The sequence below is a fragment of the Rhizophagus irregularis genome, chromosome 9 (genome assembly GCF_026210795.1).
Source record: "Rhizophagus irregularis chromosome 9, complete sequence".
NCBI classification, from domain to species: Eukaryota; Fungi; Glomeromycota; class Glomeromycetes; order Glomerales; family Glomeraceae; genus Rhizophagus; species Rhizophagus irregularis.
The window spans coordinates 498,520-517,600 of record NC_089437.1 but is presented as its reverse complement, the minus strand read 5'-3'; the positions used below and the strand labels follow the sequence as shown (position 1 = coordinate 517,600).

Sequence of the window (19,081 nt, the reverse complement as noted above, 5' to 3'; positions counted from 1 at the left end):
ACTCAATTCCTATTTTTTAGTTAATTTTTTAGTTATGATTATATAAACTTGTTTTATTTTTATTTTTATTTAAAAGAAATTTATATATAAAAATATATTAAAATAAATGATATTAAAAATACAATCGCAAATATCACGAAATTCTAAAAGCATATGATATTGCACAATTAATTTCATTTATAAATTAAGTATGAGAAAGTAAAATATAGATTAGCATTAATATCTAACAAAATAAACTACAATATTTGCTTGGTTTAAATTATTCTTATTATTTGTTCCTTATCAGAAATCACCTACCTTTAGAAATATTAGAAATGATAGATCAGCTTCATAATTATTTATTTTTTCACTTTTATTGAAGACATTACTTGAAGTACGAAATTGTTTCGAAAACCAAAATTAAAAAAAGAAATATCATTCATCAGAATCAAACCCACAAACCCACACCAATCCACACTACCTACCTTTAGAAACATCTAGCAAATGCCGATCATGTCACATAATTTTACATGACATTAAAAATTTTATATAGCAAAAATATTGTTTGCAAATATATTATCGCTGTTGGTTGAAACTCCGCCTAGTCGATCAATTATAATAAAATACAGAAAACTTGCAACTGTGCTAATGAACCATCATGTTTCACGTGACTATGTAAAATATTTTAATCGATATAAGCCACTACCTGTATTACTTTTACAATTTTTTTTCATTTCCGTCATGTTTTACTAGAGATTACTAGCGATTTTAACTTATTTAACTGGAATACTTGACTGAAATATTTATCAACAAAGTTCTTGCCAATATTTTAGATTGTAAAGTTTAACGTTATTTTAAAAGGCAAACTAAGTTTAATTATTTATATTAAGTATTGACTATATTACTATCAAGTAATAACTACTGATTCTTATTTCGCTTTATTATATAGATCTTATTAAATAAACAATATTTTTATATACAGCTAGAGATTATGTATAGATATTTATAACTATAGATAGATGCGTGAGTTAAGGAAATTTTTGAGTTGTTAGAAAGAGATTTGTTTCTTCCTTCAGAAATTAGAGAATTACTTGAATTGAGTTACAGAACAATAAGTCATTATGTTTTTTAAATTTTGTAATATCACAATTTCTTATAATTTTGATTTGAATAATTTTCGTTTAAATAGTTGGTGAAAATTTTATTTAATTCAATATTTTGCATACTTCATTCCGTTATCTGAAGCTTTTTTATACCAAATGATGGCTTTTTCAATATTTATTTCAGTTTCTTTATCATACTAATAATAATATATATGCTAAATTGTATTAATTACATCCATCAATAGATGATTGAGTGTACCATTTAAACGCCATATCGTAATCTTGTGATATCCCTTCACCATATGCATAGCAATATCTGCACTTCCTGATTCAGCATTTTTTAAATAACATTTAAATGATTTTTTATAATCTTGTGCTATTCAAAATCAATTATAATAACAATGACCCAAATTACACTGACCTTCAGCAGAACCATTTTTGGCTGATTTATAATACCACTCAAATGCTTTAAAGTAATCTTGTTCTATCTCTTCACCATATTCCCTATAAAAAAATTCTGGAAAAAACTCCGATAAATGATCATTTTTCTAGTTTTTTATTCCGAAGAAACACAGACACGTGATCATTTTTCTGAAAAATTTTTTATAGGGATTGATAACAGCATCCGAGCAATTGGATCACCTCTTCTAACATATTTTAAATAATTAATTGTAGCTTCGCTTTACTAAAATTTTATCGTATCTAAAATAATATCTTTATAATAAAAAAATGATAACAAATACTTTCCAATAATAATATCAAATATTTTATAATATATCACATTCATTATCAATATGTGTAGAATTTTGTTTTAAAAATTTTTCATTATTAATAACTAATAAATATAATTCTAATAATTTAACTTTATTATTAATATCACAATCAATACCATATTGATAAAAAAAAAAATTCCCAATTATACTAGAAAAATCAAAAATTCATTTTCTTTATGATTTTCATTAATTCTAAAAATTTTTTTAACCTTTTTTTTATAATTATTCTTTATCCACTCGATTAAAATTTTTTTTAAAATTTTATTAAAATTATTTATATCAATAATTTTTTTGATAAAAATTTCTTAAAAAATTCTTTTAAAAAATTTTTTTTTCATCATTGTTGAAAATATTTGATAATTTGAATAATTTTTTCATTTAAAAGATTTAAAAGATTTAACATTTTGATAAAATTTTAAACGTTTTACGAAATTGTGAAATTGTGTTTAAATAAAAGTAAGAATTACTAGCCAAATTAAGTCAACAACTGATTTTTTTGCACTCCCATGATATTGTAATATCACGTGATATTGTTAACGTTTGCCGAACCATTATTATTTTAATATTATATTATTGTACAAAAAATTTATATAATAAAAATTAGATAAGCACCTTATTAATAAAATAGATAAATACATATGTTAAAAAAATAAGAAAAAAAATTATAACGTTTTGAATTTAAATAATATCAATTAGATTAGTAAAACTCATATAACGACTACTGAACAATCCTTTCAAGGAATCAAACGTAAATATTTATTCAAGCTAAATTGGTAAATATAAAGTTTAAAGTGCAAAATATTTTTATATTTGCAGATCTTTTAAAAAAACCCAAAACCCCTGTAAGATAAAAGATACGTTGTACCGTTTCATATATAAAGCCGAATTGTTTTTATATTTTATACATTAAAATAATATATATGATATAGTGTAAATCGGAATTATAATTTGACCGTTTGAAGACAAAGTTTCAGTTTGTCCATTCAACATTAAATTGGTTCACAAAGATCCAGAGCAATACATAAAAAGGTAACAATACTTTATAGTCATACAAAATTAATGTGTAGATCCATCCTTTTTTGTATAATTCCAGGTGGTATTACGTAGTTCTGGCCCTGAAAAGATGCGTAGAGCTTACAGTAAATTAGTGCCGATCTCTCATTACCTACAGTATTTATATATCTCGGGTCCTGGTTCGCAACTTTTAAAAAAAATTTCAATTTCCTCGCCAACTTTCATACTTGCTAAAATGTCCAAGCAATTTTTTCCAAGTCTAAGTAAAAATTACATTGAAATTTTGAATGATGACGAATATTCTGATATTAATATTGAAGTTGGCAAAGATACAAATATGAAAATATTTCGTGCACATATGGTTATCCTGTGTTACCGTTCTCCATTTTTACGAACAGCTTTGGCTTCCAACAAAAAAAATGTCGATAATGGTCTCTTTAAATTGCCAAATATCTCACCAGAAATCTTTTGGATTATTTTAACGTAAGTTATATTTGTTATATTTTCAATAAAGTTTGATAATATTTTAACTTGACGTAAATTTATGTAATATAGATATATTTATGGTGGTATTATTCCATTAAACGAGCAAGAACCTTCAGAAATTTTGAAAATTTTGTCTGCTGCTGATGCACTTCATCTTAAAGAACTAGCTGATGATTTACAAGAATATTTAATTGAAGATAAATGTGAATGGATGGAACGACATTTTGAACTTACACATAGAACAAGTTTTCAATCTAATTCTTTATCGAGACTTCAGAAATTTTGTACAGATTTAATGGCTAAATCTCCTAAAAAAGTATTTAAATCATTTGATTTTACCTCACTTCCTGAAAAATCTTTAGTTCAACTCATAAGAAGAGATGATTTACAAATGAAAGAAGTTGAAATTTGGGAATATGTATTAAAATGGGGTCTTGAAAAGAATCATACACTTCTACCGGACCCTAAGACTTGGTCTGATAATGACTTCCAAAGGATGAAAAATACTTTACAACATTATTTACCTTCCATTAGATTTTTCAGTTTATCTTCTGATGAACTTGTACAAAAAATCGATCCATATAAAAAGCTTTTAGGTGATCAACTTTACGACGAATTAATTAATTCTCATATGAGTTCCAATAGTAAACCAAACGATAATATTTTGCTTCCAAGATATAGAAACATTGATGGAATCATTGATTCAACAATTGTAAATTTAAATATTGTTTCTTTAGTTTCAAGATGGATTGATAAAAAAGATACTATTAATAGTAATTTTTCATTTACAAGAGAGTTTTATTTGCCATATAAATTTAAATTACTATTAAGGGGAAGTCGAGATGGATTTACGCCTAAAAAGTTTCACAAATTATGTGATGATAAACTTTGTACTGTAACATTTATTAAAATAAAAGGAACAGAAGAAATTATTGGAGGATATAATCCATCAGTATGGAAATCAGCTGGTAACTATGGTAAAGCCAAAGATAGCTTTATATTTTCTTTTAAAAATAAGGATAACTTCAAAGATCCAATTTTAAGTTATGTAAAAGATTATGATCAAGCTTTATACTATAACTCTAATCATGGTCCCACATTTGATGATGATCTTGACATTTATGCGAAAAGTGGAAATAATAATATGAACAGTAGTAATAAAAAATATAATTTTATTCGATGTAAACAACAAAGTTATGAAAAAAAGATAAGAGATACAGAAGACAAATTTTCGATAAAAGATTATGAAGTATTTCAAATTTTAATCTGATAATGATGATTTAATAATATTATAAGGTATTGTGAACTTAGAAATGTACATCACTAGGTACTTTATTGGTTAATTATTGTCCGAAGGACTAAATCTCAGTATCACACTTTTTCCACATGATTTTTGTGACGCATCAGCCTCATTGACTTTTTTTGTCGCTTTTATCCCTTTTCTATTTTTTCTTATAAAATTTATTTATTGAATTACTAGCATATTTTTAACTACTATATTTTTATACAAATATTTATAGCATAGTTTTGTTACTTTGAACGAAGACTAAGTGAAATTGTTTAAAACTACAGAACTATAGAACTACTCTAGACATTTATTTTATTGAGTTATCTTACATATTTATGAGGTATAATTATATTTTGTAACAATATTAAGACGCGTTATGCATTTTTTATATTTAGGTGATACGCGTTTTTATATTTATTTAGATAATATGTATTGTATTTTAATTATGAAACTTTTTATTGAAACTTGTTAAAAATATGAGAATATAATTTTCTTAATATTCAAGCAAAATATCACTGTAAACGAAACTGATGCACCACAAAATCACATGGGTGGAAAAAGTACCAAAGAATCGTGACTTTGTACTACTAATCTAAAAATAGTAGATATCGATCGCAATGGAATAATATTTTTCCTTAGTATTTTAGTATTTTGGCGTGAATTCATATTATTCTTTTTTACTATAATTTATTATATTTTATATTTTATTTCTTTTTTTTATTCTATTTTATTACGAAAATAAAAATGCGTTCTTTATAAATTAAATATAAATTTATTGAAAAACTTTTTGCAACATTTGGAATATAAAAGTGAACTATCAAGTTTTAAAGAAGTCTTTTTTTTGACATTATAAAAATTTTTTTTATAATTATTAAATTATATACCCTATAAAAAATAAATGTCCAGAAAATGTCTACGAAAATGTCCGGAAATTGTCCAGAATAAATCTGGCATGTCCAGAAATTGTCCGGAAAATGTCTATTTTCTGCTACAAATTTGATACCTAAAATTTTGACATATCCGGACTTTGTCCAGAATATATCCAGAATTTGTCCAGTATAAAATTTTGGACAAATTCCGGACGGATAAACCTGGACAAATTCCGGACATAGTAAAAATTCAGATAATTTGAGCTGGACAAATTCCGGACATGAAAAAATTCTGGACAAATTCTGGACGCTACTTCCAAAAAAGGATAAATTAATTTTGTAGAAAAATGCAAAAAGCACAAGACTGACATTCATAACCTTCTTTGTCATACTAATTAAATTTGCTGAGCAGGCAAAAATACTATATATCTATGATATAAAACTTTAAGTTAAAAGCAATTATAATGATGGTCACCTGTTGATCATCTTTTTGTGCCAAATTTTATGAAAAAATATTTCAGGTCAATTTCCGGACAAATTCTGGACAAAATGAGTGTCCGGAAACGAGTGTGTTTTCGGAACAATTTCTGGACATGGTACCTGGCATTTTCTGGACATTTTCCGGACAATTATTTAGACAAATTTTCCGGACAATTTCTGGACAATTTCTGGACACTTATTTTTTATAGGGATAGTGAATAATATAAAGATTTGTAGTTAAATTTCTAAATAATGAAATAATTTATTCAGCTTATTTTAATAGAATAAATTCTATAGTGAGAAGGATCATAAAAATATTTAAATAAAATTCCTTTGTATTTTCTTTTTTATTAAAAATTATATTTTTTACTTTTTTTTTTCTTGACTAAAAAAACTGTGAAAATTTTTTTCCAAAGATAAATGTTCAGTTGTACAAAATAAATTTGATTGATAAAATTCACCAATTCACGTTACCGGAATTTTTTTGGCAGTTTTTTTACTTTTCTCTTGTTTTTTTTTATAAAATCATTCTCCTTCCAAAGTTATATTGAATCATTATAATTTTTTTTATCATGCAATCAATTAAGTTTTGACAAATGACTATTTAAGTATGAATGATTTTTATATTTGCAGTGATCGCTTATCCACTATATGCTCTTTCTCATAAAATAGAGCCGAATTGCTTTTATACTTTACTAGGAGTTGTAAAATTCGTAATGCAAATATTTATTCGTACAAAATATGCAAAACGTCATCGCGTGCGAACAGGACAAACTTCGCATGTGATCTTATTAGTGATAACTATGTTATTACACTCTAAACTAATAAACTTGTAAACATACTGTATAAAAATAAAAAATAAAAATAAAATAAACTTTTAAACATTGTAAATTAAAAATATCTTAAGTACAAAGTATTAAAATAGTAAGTCTAATTTACAAATATGGAAATCAGTTTGTCAGCTGATCATCAATTCATCATCGTCCAACATTAAATTAAATTGATGCACAATTTTGAAAAAATTTTTTTCTCTTTATTTTCTTACTTTCGCAATTGTAAAAAATGTCCACGCAATTTTTTTCAAGTTTAAGTCAAAATTTTATTGAAATTTTGAAAGATGATGAATATTATGATGTTACTATCGAAGTTGGAGAAGACCCTAATGTAAAAATATTTCGTGCACATATGATTATCTTGTGTTACCGTTCTCAATTTTTACGAAGAACATTGGCTTCCAACAAAAAAAATGATACCAGTGTGTTAGCTCACATTAAGCTATCAAATATATCTCCAGAAATTTTTCAGATTATTTTAAAGTAAGTTATATTTACAATAACTGAAAGTTCGTTAATGTTTTAACTTAACGTAAATTTTATGTAATATAGATTTATTTATGGTGGTATCATTTCTTTAAATGAACAAGAACCTTCAGAAACTTTAAAAATTTTGTCTGCTGCTGATGAACTTCATCTTCAAGAACTAGTAGATTATTTACAAAAATATTTAATTGAAAATAAAGTTGAATGGATGGAACAACATTTTGGACTTGTTTATCAAACAGGGATTCAGCGTAATTCGCTATTAGAACTTCAAAATTTTTGTACAAATTACATGACTAAATCTCCTCATAAAGTATTCAAATCATTTGATTTTATTTCACTTTCTGAAACATCTTTGGTTTCCCTCATTAAAAGAGATGATTTACAAATGAAAGAAGTTGAAGTTTGGGATCATGTATTAAAATGGGGCCTTGAGAAAAATCATACACTTCTTTCGGATCCTACAACTTGGTCAGATGATGATTTCAAAATGATGAAAAGTACTTTACAACAATGTTTACCCTTAATTAGATTTTTCAGTTTATCTTCGGAAGATTTCTTTCAAAAAGTTCGACCTTATAAAAAACTTTTAAAATGTCAACTTTATGAAGAGTTATTAGAGTCATATTTAAATCCTAATAGTGAACCAAATGATAATACTATTTTACTTCCTCGATTTAGAAATATTGATGGAATCATTGATTCAAAAATTGTTAATTTAAACATCATAGCTTTAATTTCTAGATGGATTGATAAAATTGATGTTAATAGTAAATTTTCTTATACAAGGGAATTTTATTTACCATACAAATTTAAATTATTATTAAGAGGAAGTCAAAATGGATTTACTCCTGAAAGGTTTCATAAATTATGTGATAATAAATTTTTTACTGTAACATTTATTAAAGTGAAAGGAACGGAAGAAATTATTGGAGGATGTAATCCATCAGTATGGAAATCAGTTGGTGACTATAGTAAAGCTAAAGATAGTTTTATATTTTCTTTTAAAAGTAAAGATAACTTCAAAGATTCAATTTTAAGTTATATAAAAGATCATAATAAAGCTTTGTACTTTTGTTCTAATTATGGTCCCACATTTGATGATGATCTTGACATTTATGTGGAAGATGGATATGATAATAAAAATTATAATTTTATTCGATGTAAACAACAAAGTTATGAAAAAAAGATAAGAGATACAGAAGACAAATTTTTGATAGATGATTATGAAGTATTCCAAATTTTAAAAAGAGATCATTAATATTGTAAGATATTATTTTAATTCGTGATCCGCAAAGGATCTGCAGAAAATGAGAATCTGGCGTGGCGTCAAATGAAAGAAAAAAAAATTATGGGAGAAATTTATTTTAAGAAAACAAATTATTTGAAACTTTGGGATGAATATTATGTATTAAAATATGTTGGAGTTGAATGGGTTAACATGAAGAGCATTACTTAGGCCGGATATCGAAATCATGTATGAATTTTTGCAGTTGACTCACGGAGAACGAATTAAATTTATTTAGTTAAAATAAAAATTGGATTAGTGGAATTAGTCTAAACATTTCAAATTATAGATTATAAATAAAAAAAAATAGATTTTTTATATATGGGACTCATAGTCATTTATGTAACTTCAAAATTAGAATTTAAACTACTTAAAAATGATTTGTAGCTGAGCTTATAGAAATGGTATCACTAGGTCTTTATTGGAAATTTTCAGCTGTACACCATACTAAATAAACGTGGTTAATAAAATTTTAGCTTTTGGTTAATGAATAAATTTTATAAGATTTTTACAAAAAAGTATTTGTTCGAAATATTAGACGATGTGCATATAATTAGTATAATTAAAGTCCAAAAATTTGTTAATAAATAAAATATCACTATAATTACTTCATGAAAAGTCGAGATAAAAATTGTTTATTATAGATTTTAAAAAGTGATCAATAAATTCAACGCTTTCTGTCAGTTCTTTCTTTTCATTTTAACAAATAAAGAAATTTCTTATTCATAAAATAATATTAAATTTGGTTTTCCTAAGTTAATATCATCATTAGTGCTTTTAAAATTCTTTAAAATATTCTTTATTATATTACTATCAACTTAACTTTAATTAATCAACTTCATAAATAACTCGAGCAGCCATTGTGACAATTTCAAGTGTGTTTACTGTAAATAAATGTCACTAGACATATTAGCTTGCATGCAATTTCACGTGAATATTAGTGACGTTAATCAGAACGGTGTTTAATCAGATTAAGGCCGTTCCAACGTGATTGTTTGTTTAACGTAGTACCTCACCCATATATTCGTTTAATCCATGGGATAAAAAATTTTAATAGCTTGCTTATTATTATGAAGGATGAGATATAATTTCTTTGATATTTTATTATTAGAAAAGATAAGGAGAATATATATATATATATCATGAGATATAAAGTATCCTTTATATTTTATTATCAGAAAGGTGTAAAAATATATAAGGTACAAAACTCCTTTTATATTCTATTATTAAAAACCGGAATTTTTCAGGTTAATATTAAAAAAATTGAGAACATTAGAACATTTAATTTAAATGTACAAAATATGTTTTAAAAAATTATTAGTATGTTTCGACACCACTATTATAGAAATTTTTGTTTTTTTATAAAACTATTCTTCTTCAAAAATTACATTGAATCAATATAATTTTCATAATAAGTATACAACCTATTAAGTTTTGACAAATGACTAACTAAAGAAATTATTTTATACTTGCAGTGCTTGTAAAAGACCTCTTATCCACTATGTACATTTCATATAAAAAGCCGAATTGCTTTTATATTTTACTAAGAAACGGAAGTGTTTGCACAAATGTGCAAAACGTCACGGTCGTCATGCGACAAACTTGCACGTGATTTTAAACATTTGACAAAGGTAAGTCTAATTTGCAAATATGGAAATCAGTTTGTCAGCTGATCATTATCGTCCAACATTAAATTGATGCACAATTTTGAAAAAAAAAATTTTTCTCTTTATTCGTTCACTTTGCACTTGCTAAAAATGTCCAAGCAATTTTTTTCAAGTTTAAGCCAAAATTTTATTGAAATTTTGAAAGATGACGAATATTATGATATTACTATCGAAGTTGGTGAAGATCCAAATGTAAAGATATTTCGTGCACATATGATTATCTTGTGTTACCGTTCTCCATTTTTACGAAGAATTTTGGCTTCCAATAAAAAAAGCGATAATGGTGTCTTAACTCACATTAAGCTTTCAAATATATCTCCAGAGATTTTTCAGATTATTTTAAAGTAAGTTATATTTACAATAACTGAAAGTTCGTTAATGTTTTGACTTAATGTAAATTTTATGTAATATAGATATATTTATGGTGGTATCATTTCTTTAAATGAACAAGAACCTTCAGAAATTTTAAAAATTTTGTCTGCTGCTGATGAACTTCATCTTCAAGAACTAGTTGATTATTTACAAAAATATTTAATTGAAAATAAAGTTGAATGGATGGAACAACATTTTGGACTTGTTTATCAAACAGGGATTCAGCGTAATTCATTATTAGAACTTCAAAATTTTTGTACAAATTGCATGACTAAATCTCCTCATAAAGTATTCAAGTCATTTGATTTTACTTCACTTTCTGAAAAATCTTTGGTTTCACTTATAAAAAGAGATGATTTACAAATGAAAGAAGTTGAAGTTTGGGATCATGTATTAAAATGGGGTCTTGAAAAAAATCCTACACTTCTTCCGGATCCTACAACTTGGTCAGATGATGACTTCAAAATAATGAAAAATACTTTACAACATTGTTTACCTTTAATTAGATTTTTCAGTTTGTCTTCTGATGAATTTGTACAAAAAATTCGTCCATATAAAAAAATTTTAAACGATCAGCTTTATGAAGAATTGATATGTTCTTATTTGGATTCCAATAGTAAACCAAATGATAATATTTTACTTCCAAGATATAGAAATATTGATGGAATCATTGATTCAAAAATTGTTAATTTAAACATCATAGCTTTAATTTCTAGATGGATTGATAAAATTGATATCAAAAGTAAATTTTCTTATACAAGAGAATTTTATTTGCCATACAAATTTGAATTATTATTAAGGGGAAGTAGAGATGGATTTACGCCTAGAAAGTTTCATGAATTATGTGATAATATACCTTGTACTTTAACATTAATTAAAGTAAAAGGAATGGAAGAAATTATTGGAGGATATAATCCAACAGTATGGAAATCACCTGATGGATGTGGTAAATATTTTGAAATCAAAGATAGTTTTATATTTTCTTTTAAAAGTAAGGATAATTTCAAAGATCCAATTTTAAGTTATGTAAAAAATTATAGTCAAGCTTTATTCTATGAACGCAATGCTGGTCCCACATTTGATGATGATATTGACATTTATGCAGAATATGATGATGATGAAGATGAAGATGATAATAAAAATTATGATTTTATTCGATGTAAACAACAAAGTTATGAAAAAAAGATAAGAGATACGGAAGACAAATTTTTGATAGATGATTATGAAGTATTTCAAATTTTAGAAAGAGACCATTAATATTATAAAATGTATTTAGTTAAACCGTTAAGGTAAAAATTAGAATTAGTCTAAACATTCTAATTTAATAAATTATAAATAAATAAAAAGGATGACTCCGAAGTTAAATTCATGTGAAAGTTACTTAAAATCGATTTTACAATGTTACACTTTGAAGCACGTCTGAAATGTGTGCCAGGTTGACGGCGCAGTGTGGCGCAGTAATTTCAAAAAAGATTTAAGTTAAAGATTTTCTTTTTAATGTAAAGTTTTCAAATTTACACATTAGATGTATTTTCATCTGTTATACAAAATTCACTTATAAATGGAAGGAGGTTTTAGAAGTAGATTTTGACTTTAGTATATAACAACCGATTTTATCGTCTTTGCCGATCATTTCCAAAATTGGATTTGTCGCAAGAACAGTTTTTGTTAAATAACTCGAAAATGGCCTTCTAAACCACCCGTATATGCTCTAAGTAAATTTGCAGAGCGGACAAAAATACACTTAATGCAGGAATTTAAAGGTTTTATTTTAAATAAAAAAATTGCAATTTAAATTTTTTTGGAAAAAATCGCTGCGCCACACTGCGCCATAACATCATAGCTTTAATTTCTAGATGGATTGATAAAATTGATATTAATAGTATTTTCTTATACAAGAGAATTTTATTTGCCATCCAAATTTGAATTATTATTAAGAGGAAGTTGAGATGGATTTACTCCTGATGTGTTTTATAGATTATGTGTTGATAAACTTTGTACTATAACATTAATTAAAGTAAAAGGTACAGAAGAAATTATTGGGGATATAATCCATCAGTATGGAAATCAGCTGGTGACTATAGTAAAGCCAAAGATAGTTTTATATTTTCTTTTAAAAATAAGTATAGCTTCAAAGATCCAATTTTAAGTTATGTAAAAGATTCTTTATTCTATGCATCCAATTATGGTCCCACATTTGATGTCGATCTTGACATTTATGTGAGAGGTGGTCAGGTGGACATGTTAATAAAAATTATGATTTTATTCGATGTAAACAGCAAAGTTATGAAAAAAAGATAAGAGATACAGAAGAAGAAATTTTGATAGATGATTATGAAATATTCCAAATTTTAAAAAGAGATCATTAATATTATAAGACTTTAATTAAATTTATTTAGTTAAAATAAAAATTGGATTAGTGGAATTAGCCTAAACATTTTAAATTTATAAATTATAAATAAAACTAAAAATTTAAAAATTATTCAAAAATGATTTGTAACTGAAGTACTGAACTTAGAAATGGTATCATTAGGTCTTTATTTGACTACACCATATATAAAGGTGGCTAATGATGAATAAAAAAAAAAATTTTAGATTTGTAATTTATTAAGAATGTTAGCTTCAGTTAATATATAAATTTATAACATTTTTATTAACAAAAAAAAGTATTTAAAAATTTGATTTTCTGGCTCTCACAATGTTTTAATGTTCTGTTAATTGATAATAAAATATTATTATAATTGTTTCATGGATTCATGGAAAGTCAAAACAAAAATTGTTAATTGAATAATTAATTTAACACTTTCTGTCAACTCTTCATTTTAACAAATTAAGAAATTCTTATTCATATTAAATATTTTTAAATTAGGTTTTACTCAGTTAAAATAACTATTAATGCTTATAAAATTCTTTTGTGTATGGACTGCTAGTGAGTTTTCAATTGCACATGGGTTTTGCATGAGCTGCGCATGGAATTTTTTACTACGCATGTGTGACCTCGTTCACGTTGAAATTAAAAATAAAAATAAAAAATAAAAAATAAATACTGCGCATGGGGTTTTTGTAAAAAACCTTGTCTGAGATTAGAATCTTTATTTTCTTTCCAAATCTCCCAAATAGCTATGTAAAGAGCTGAAATATTTAGCAACGAAGTTTATTAATGTCTTCTGTTTAAGACGGAAATACTCTATCTAACATCACTATTATTATAAAATTTTGGTCCAATAGGGAAATCATGCGCTTTTTGAAATGTCATACGATTTGTTTGAATAGGTAGTTTTTAATTTTGTGTACTGATTTTTTAGACTGATTTTGTGTGACTTTATGGCTAGCAGTAGATTCATAGCAGTTTTTTGGACATTTTGGTTTGTATATTATTGGATTTGTTTTTCGAGAAATTCAATAGGTTGTGATATTGCATTGTTGGTATTGAATTGTGATTCTTGCTGTTTTTTAATTGAATCATGTAATTTTTTTTGTTTGGTTTGTACAGTATATAAATGTGTAGGGACTGATTTTAGTATATAAGTTGTTTTTCAATATCATCGTTAATTTGAGTATTTAAGAAATAATATTTTTTCAAACAAGTTATTGCAATCTAAATGATTAATATGGCTCTCGGAGTTTAAATCAACCGGTTCAAAAAACTCAGCTTAAGAACCACAATGTTAAAGCTATTCTCCCTCTATCTGTATCAATTGAATAAAATAAAAACTACATTCAAGTAAATAAGGTAATAACAAACAATAATCAAGCTACTTAATAACTATTCTTCTTCCAGAATTCCGTTGCTCACTATCCTAGTCAAATTCACGTTAAATTTAGCTATTTTTTATTACTAATTTATTTTGTGTTCGTGTATTTTTTTTTTAATGGTAAAATGTGTGAAATTTATTTTTTATGATTGATATTCAAAAAATTCATGACTTTTTTTACATATAAATAAATAAAACAACAGATTTTTTAAAGTTTTAACAACAATAATCATGTTACTGATAAAGTAAGAATAAATTCAATATCTAAAAATAAATGTAAAAGGTCACGGTAGAAAAATTCATACATAAAACTTATAGTAACGCATCGTAATTATATCTATATTCTGTTTTTCATTTCTACCTTACATTTTTATTTTTTTATTTTTATTTTATCTGAGGTTAGAAAAAAATATTTACTATTTTAATCAAAAAAAAAATTAATTGTTTCGATGATAAAAATAATTAAAAATGTTGATTCGTAATTTGAAATATTTCATATTCTTCTAAAGAAAATTTATCGCTACTATTTCTGATCGGTTTATCATAAGAAATTTTGCTACAAACACAATTATCAAAAAAAGCTCCACGCAAAACAAGATCACTCTTTCCAAATGATAGGCCGTGACAAGTGTGATTAGATACGGCAAAATCACTGTCCAATACACGACTCAAAATATAATTGTTGATACTTTGATTTTTATCAAAAGAGAATATAAAACTATCATAAGTGGCGGCATAGACGCCACCACGTTTCCATTCAATCGGATTATATCCTCCAAGAATTTCGTTACTCTCCTTCACTTTAATAATAGTTACAGTACGAGATTGATTATCACAGATATTATGAAATGTTTTAGTTGTAAATCCATTACGAGATCCACGAAAAATTAATTTAAATTCATATGAAGCATTAACATCTAATCCATTAATCCATTTTCGAGATTAATCTAGCATGTTCTAATGTAATAATTCTTGAATTAATATTTGTAATATTGGCTGACCTAAATATCATTGGTTGGAATGTTACTTATACTTATCGATTGAGTTTCAATCTTTTCAAATGTCTGAGCTTCGGATTCAATCTCTTTAGTCTCCTCCGATTCTGGTTGATCAGTTGATTTGTGATCGTGATCCGAAAAAAGTTTTAATAAATCAATAAATAAATTCTCGGATAGAATCTTTCTATAAGGAAATACATTATCTAAAAATTCTTTTGAACTAAAATTATCGAACTTAATTAAAGGAATACATTGTTGTAAAGTATTTTTTAATGTACTAAAATCATCACCAGAAAAGCTTTCAGGATCGGAAGGAAGTCCTGGATTTTGATCGAGTCCCCATTTAAGAACATGTTTCCAAACTCGAACTTCATTCATATTAAGGTTATCATTTTGAATAAGAGAAATCAAAATATTTTCTGGAATCGAAGAAAAATTATTTGAATTGAATATCTTAACTGGTTTCTTTGATACAAGATCGTTACAATAATTTTGAAGTTCTGTTAAAGAATTATTTTCTAAACTTGTTTGATACATCAAGCTAAAATTTTCTATTATCCAGGATGTATTTTTTTGAATTAAAAAAGATTGTAAATGATTTACTAACTCTTGAAGATCAAATTCGCTGGCAGCAACCATGGTTTTAAAGAAAACTGAAAAATCATATCCTTCAGAAAAAAGTTTAAATATACCTAAAAAATTATTCATTTTTAGTAATTGTAATAATTTAAGATATTTATTTTATTATTTTGAAACTTATTACCTCAAAATTATTTGAAAAAATCCAGGTAAAATATTTGGTGATTTAATATGCGTCAAAGTTCCATCACTTTTATTTTTATCAGATAAAATTTTACGAAAATAAGGAGAACGATAACTTAATATATTCATATGAGCACGAAATATTTTTACGTATGGATCACTACCAACTTCAATTGTAATGTCATAAAATTCATCATCATCTAAAAGTTCAAGCAAATTTTGTGATAATTTTGGTAAAAATTTCATTATTATCTTTCTTTTTTATAAAGAAAAAAAGGAAAAATGAATTATTTGTTGGTCGAATTTATATTTTAACTTGTGCGACGTGAAAACGTAATAGCACATTTAACTGCGGATCACGGATACTCAGATTTTACTAAATACGGTTAATTAATTTTACAATTTGAATCATATAGCCATTTCCGAATATTCCCATTATTCCTCCGTGTCCTCCGTAAAAATTCCGTGAAAATGATACATTCACGGATATCCGTGTTAGCGAGATGAAAATTTCCATGATTTAAGGCTATAAATGATACGTTTATGGAAAAAACATGGAAAGATAAAACACGGATCAGATTTTTTACAGGGCGAGGTTGCACATTATTTTATATTGTAGTAGTTAAAGTAGGGCTACAAAATCATTGTTAATAATCGTTGTAATAAATTTGATTGAATACAAATTGAGATTTGCTAAGCATAGGCTCTATAAAGCATTAATATAAATAATATAAATTATAAGAAAATTTGAACTTGTCCGTAGCATTTAATTAAAAAAAAAAAAATTATTTTGTATTATCATATCTAAAACAATATTGTAATAATCTTATTAATTTATTAAGCACTCAAGTTCATCATTTTCCTATTTATTTGTTGACAAAATTACGGAAAGCTTTCGCATAATACAAGAAAATAGTTTTCATAATAATAAATTTATAATCTCCTAAATTATTTTTGACTGAAGTTATATAAATTACTTGACTATAATTTTACAAACTCCAATTATTAAAACTAGCCATTATAAGTTCAGAGGCAAAAACGTTATCATTTATAATTTTCAACGTAAATATCCACATGACTACCATTATTTGTTTTATATACATATGGGGCTGATTGAAAAATAAAGCCATTTAATATTTAAGTTCAGTTGATGGGTTCATTATATAACTGATGGGTTACTTATTGTCATTAGCATATAAAATTATGGGGGCTTTTCTGATCAACCGATATGAACAATGAAAATTTTATGATGTTATAATATAATACCTATTTGAATTTAACATGTTGCTGGCTCGTATAGATAAGAAATTCTATTTGCTCATTTAGATGTGAAAAAATGAAAATTTTGATATCTAGATACAATATTCCAGAAATAATTTTGTGATTAATGAGACTAATGATGACTTTAAGTTTATTGCAAGAGTTTTCGCATAGGCACTAATACCTGTTTTAACAGAGCAAAAAAAAACTGAATTATTAATTCAACTACGCCATAATATTGCAATCTGTCTCCCAATGCCCGATTAGACGACTAGTTTGATGGAATTCATTTCATTCAAAATCTTCCAAGATGAACTTCTGAAGCAATACCGTATCTTACAATAAGATCTTCTACAAGGAGTGAATTTTTAGATTTCTTCATGAAAACTTGAAAATAAAAATTCCTTATTTTTTAAATTTTATTGCAAGCGAATACATATTAGAAAGATTTCTTGAACGCTGCAAGCGAATAAGTTTTTTTTTTTTTTTTTTGAGTTGAAATAATAGAATAATCAATAAATATTAATGACATTGTAAGGCTAATTTTACGTCACAAATATGTTATGAATGTATAAGAAATACTTTTAATAAATTTTGGACTTGTGAAAAAAATTAAAAAAATGAATGAAATGAGCGAATGGAATACTAATGAATTCTCAGAGCTTGACGTGAAACTTTCCTTACAACATATATTATTAGAAATAAAGAAAAGACGGTTTAATCAATTTAAATAATTACAACTAGTAAGAAATATTTTATTTGAATATTATTTAAAATTTGACCACTGGAATTGTAGAGTATTATCCTTTCCCTATAAAATATTTTTCAGAAAAATGATCACGTGTCTGAGTTTTTTCGGGTTAAAAACTAGAAAAATGATCATTTATCGGAGTTTTTTCCAGAATTTTTTTTTATAGGGCTTTCATCTGTAGATCAGTTTGTAATCAATTATAAAATTGTTCATTTAATATAATTTACTCAGATTTTGTACAAAACTTTGTTATGGCTGAATTTAGCAATTTTGAATAAAATCACTTTTGCTTGATTTCTGAGTGAAGCTTATATACTGTAAATCTTCGAAACATACAAAAGTAATTTATGAATTTATTTTAACGAGATTTATCCGATATAACAAATAATGTTTACCATATCTTTCATAAGAGAAAAAGATTATAATAAATATTAAATGTAAAATACTGTATATGAAATTTTTTGTTTATCATTATGTTAAGGATAAAAGTCTAATTTAAATACTCTTTCATATACTGTATTTTGTGGTTACAGTCGATCCTCGATATATTATCGTGTCCAATCGATAAGATATAGTAAAGCATGCATGAATCGTTAAAATCGAAGATTAATACGGATATTTCTTAATATATATACAGCTAATAAGCTTATAACGAAGTAGGCTTCGGGCCAATTAGGTTTCCGTTATGAGAAAATTTGGTATAATGTGGTAAAATATACATACATTCATTTGTAAAACGTCATGATCATGATGCAAGGGAAACTGCGAGAGATATAAAAATCATCCAATAGATTAAAGTAGTAAGTTTTACTTATTGAAGAAAATTTCAGTAATCTTGTACATGCAGGAATAATATATATCTAAATTACAGTGTCAAGTCTTGGTTTGATCATACTTAGTTCCTTTCATATTCTATT

The 19,081-nt window shown here is 25.5% G+C and overlaps 5 protein-coding genes across 6 annotated transcripts; 3 read left to right on the top strand and 2 right to left on the bottom strand.

The window, feature by feature from the left end:
• Positions 1-3,104: 3,104 nt before the first annotated feature.
• On the top strand, positions 3,105-4,625 carry OCT59_029146 (uncharacterized protein; the record flags this gene model as incomplete). The annotated part of the gene is made up of 3 exons (XM_066141810.1): positions 3,105-3,352; positions 3,425-3,558; positions 3,718-4,625. 3 exons carry the CDS (start codon positions 3,105-3,107, stop codon positions 4,623-4,625), a joined length of 1,290 nt encoding a protein of 429 aa, XP_065994517.1.
• A 2,429-nt stretch (positions 4,626-7,054) lies between these two features.
• OCT59_029145 (uncharacterized protein) lies at positions 7,055-8,572 on the top strand (the record flags this gene model as incomplete). Of its 2 annotated transcripts, none has more annotated exons than XM_066141799.1 (2): positions 7,055-7,308; positions 7,378-8,572. In XM_066141799.1, 2 exons carry the CDS (start codon positions 7,055-7,057, stop codon positions 8,570-8,572), a joined length of 1,449 nt encoding a protein of 482 aa, XP_065994515.1. The 2 variants fall into 2 exon arrangements, with proteins under 2 accessions (XP_065994515.1, XP_065994516.1); XM_066141800.1 differs by lacking the exon at positions 7,055-7,308 and having other exon boundaries at positions 8,001-8,023; positions 8,101-8,572.
• Positions 8,573-10,356: 1,784 nt separating this feature from the next.
• Positions 10,357-12,007, top strand: OCT59_029144 (uncharacterized protein; the record flags this gene model as incomplete). Its single annotated transcript, XM_066141788.1, has 2 exons — positions 10,357-10,610; positions 10,680-12,007. 2 exons carry the CDS (start codon positions 10,357-10,359, stop codon positions 11,893-11,895), a joined length of 1,470 nt encoding a protein of 489 aa, XP_065994514.1. The 3' UTR covers positions 11,896-12,007.
• A 2,848-nt stretch (positions 12,008-14,855) lies between these two features.
• OCT59_029143 (uncharacterized protein) lies at positions 14,856-16,030 on the bottom strand (the record flags this gene model as incomplete). Its single annotated transcript, XM_066141783.1, has 2 exons — positions 14,856-15,310; positions 15,421-16,030. 2 exons carry the CDS (start codon positions 16,028-16,030, stop codon positions 14,856-14,858), a joined length of 1,065 nt encoding a protein of 354 aa, XP_065994513.1.
• A 43-nt stretch (positions 16,031-16,073) lies between these two features.
• On the bottom strand, positions 16,074-16,399 carry OCT59_029142 (uncharacterized protein; the record flags this gene model as incomplete). The annotated part of the gene is made up of 2 exons (XM_066141779.1): positions 16,074-16,083; positions 16,155-16,399. The coding sequence occupies 2 exons, from the start codon at positions 16,397-16,399 to the stop codon at positions 16,074-16,076; spliced, it is 255 nt and encodes an 84-aa protein (XP_065994512.1).
• Between the last annotated feature and the right edge of the window lie 2,682 nt (positions 16,400-19,081).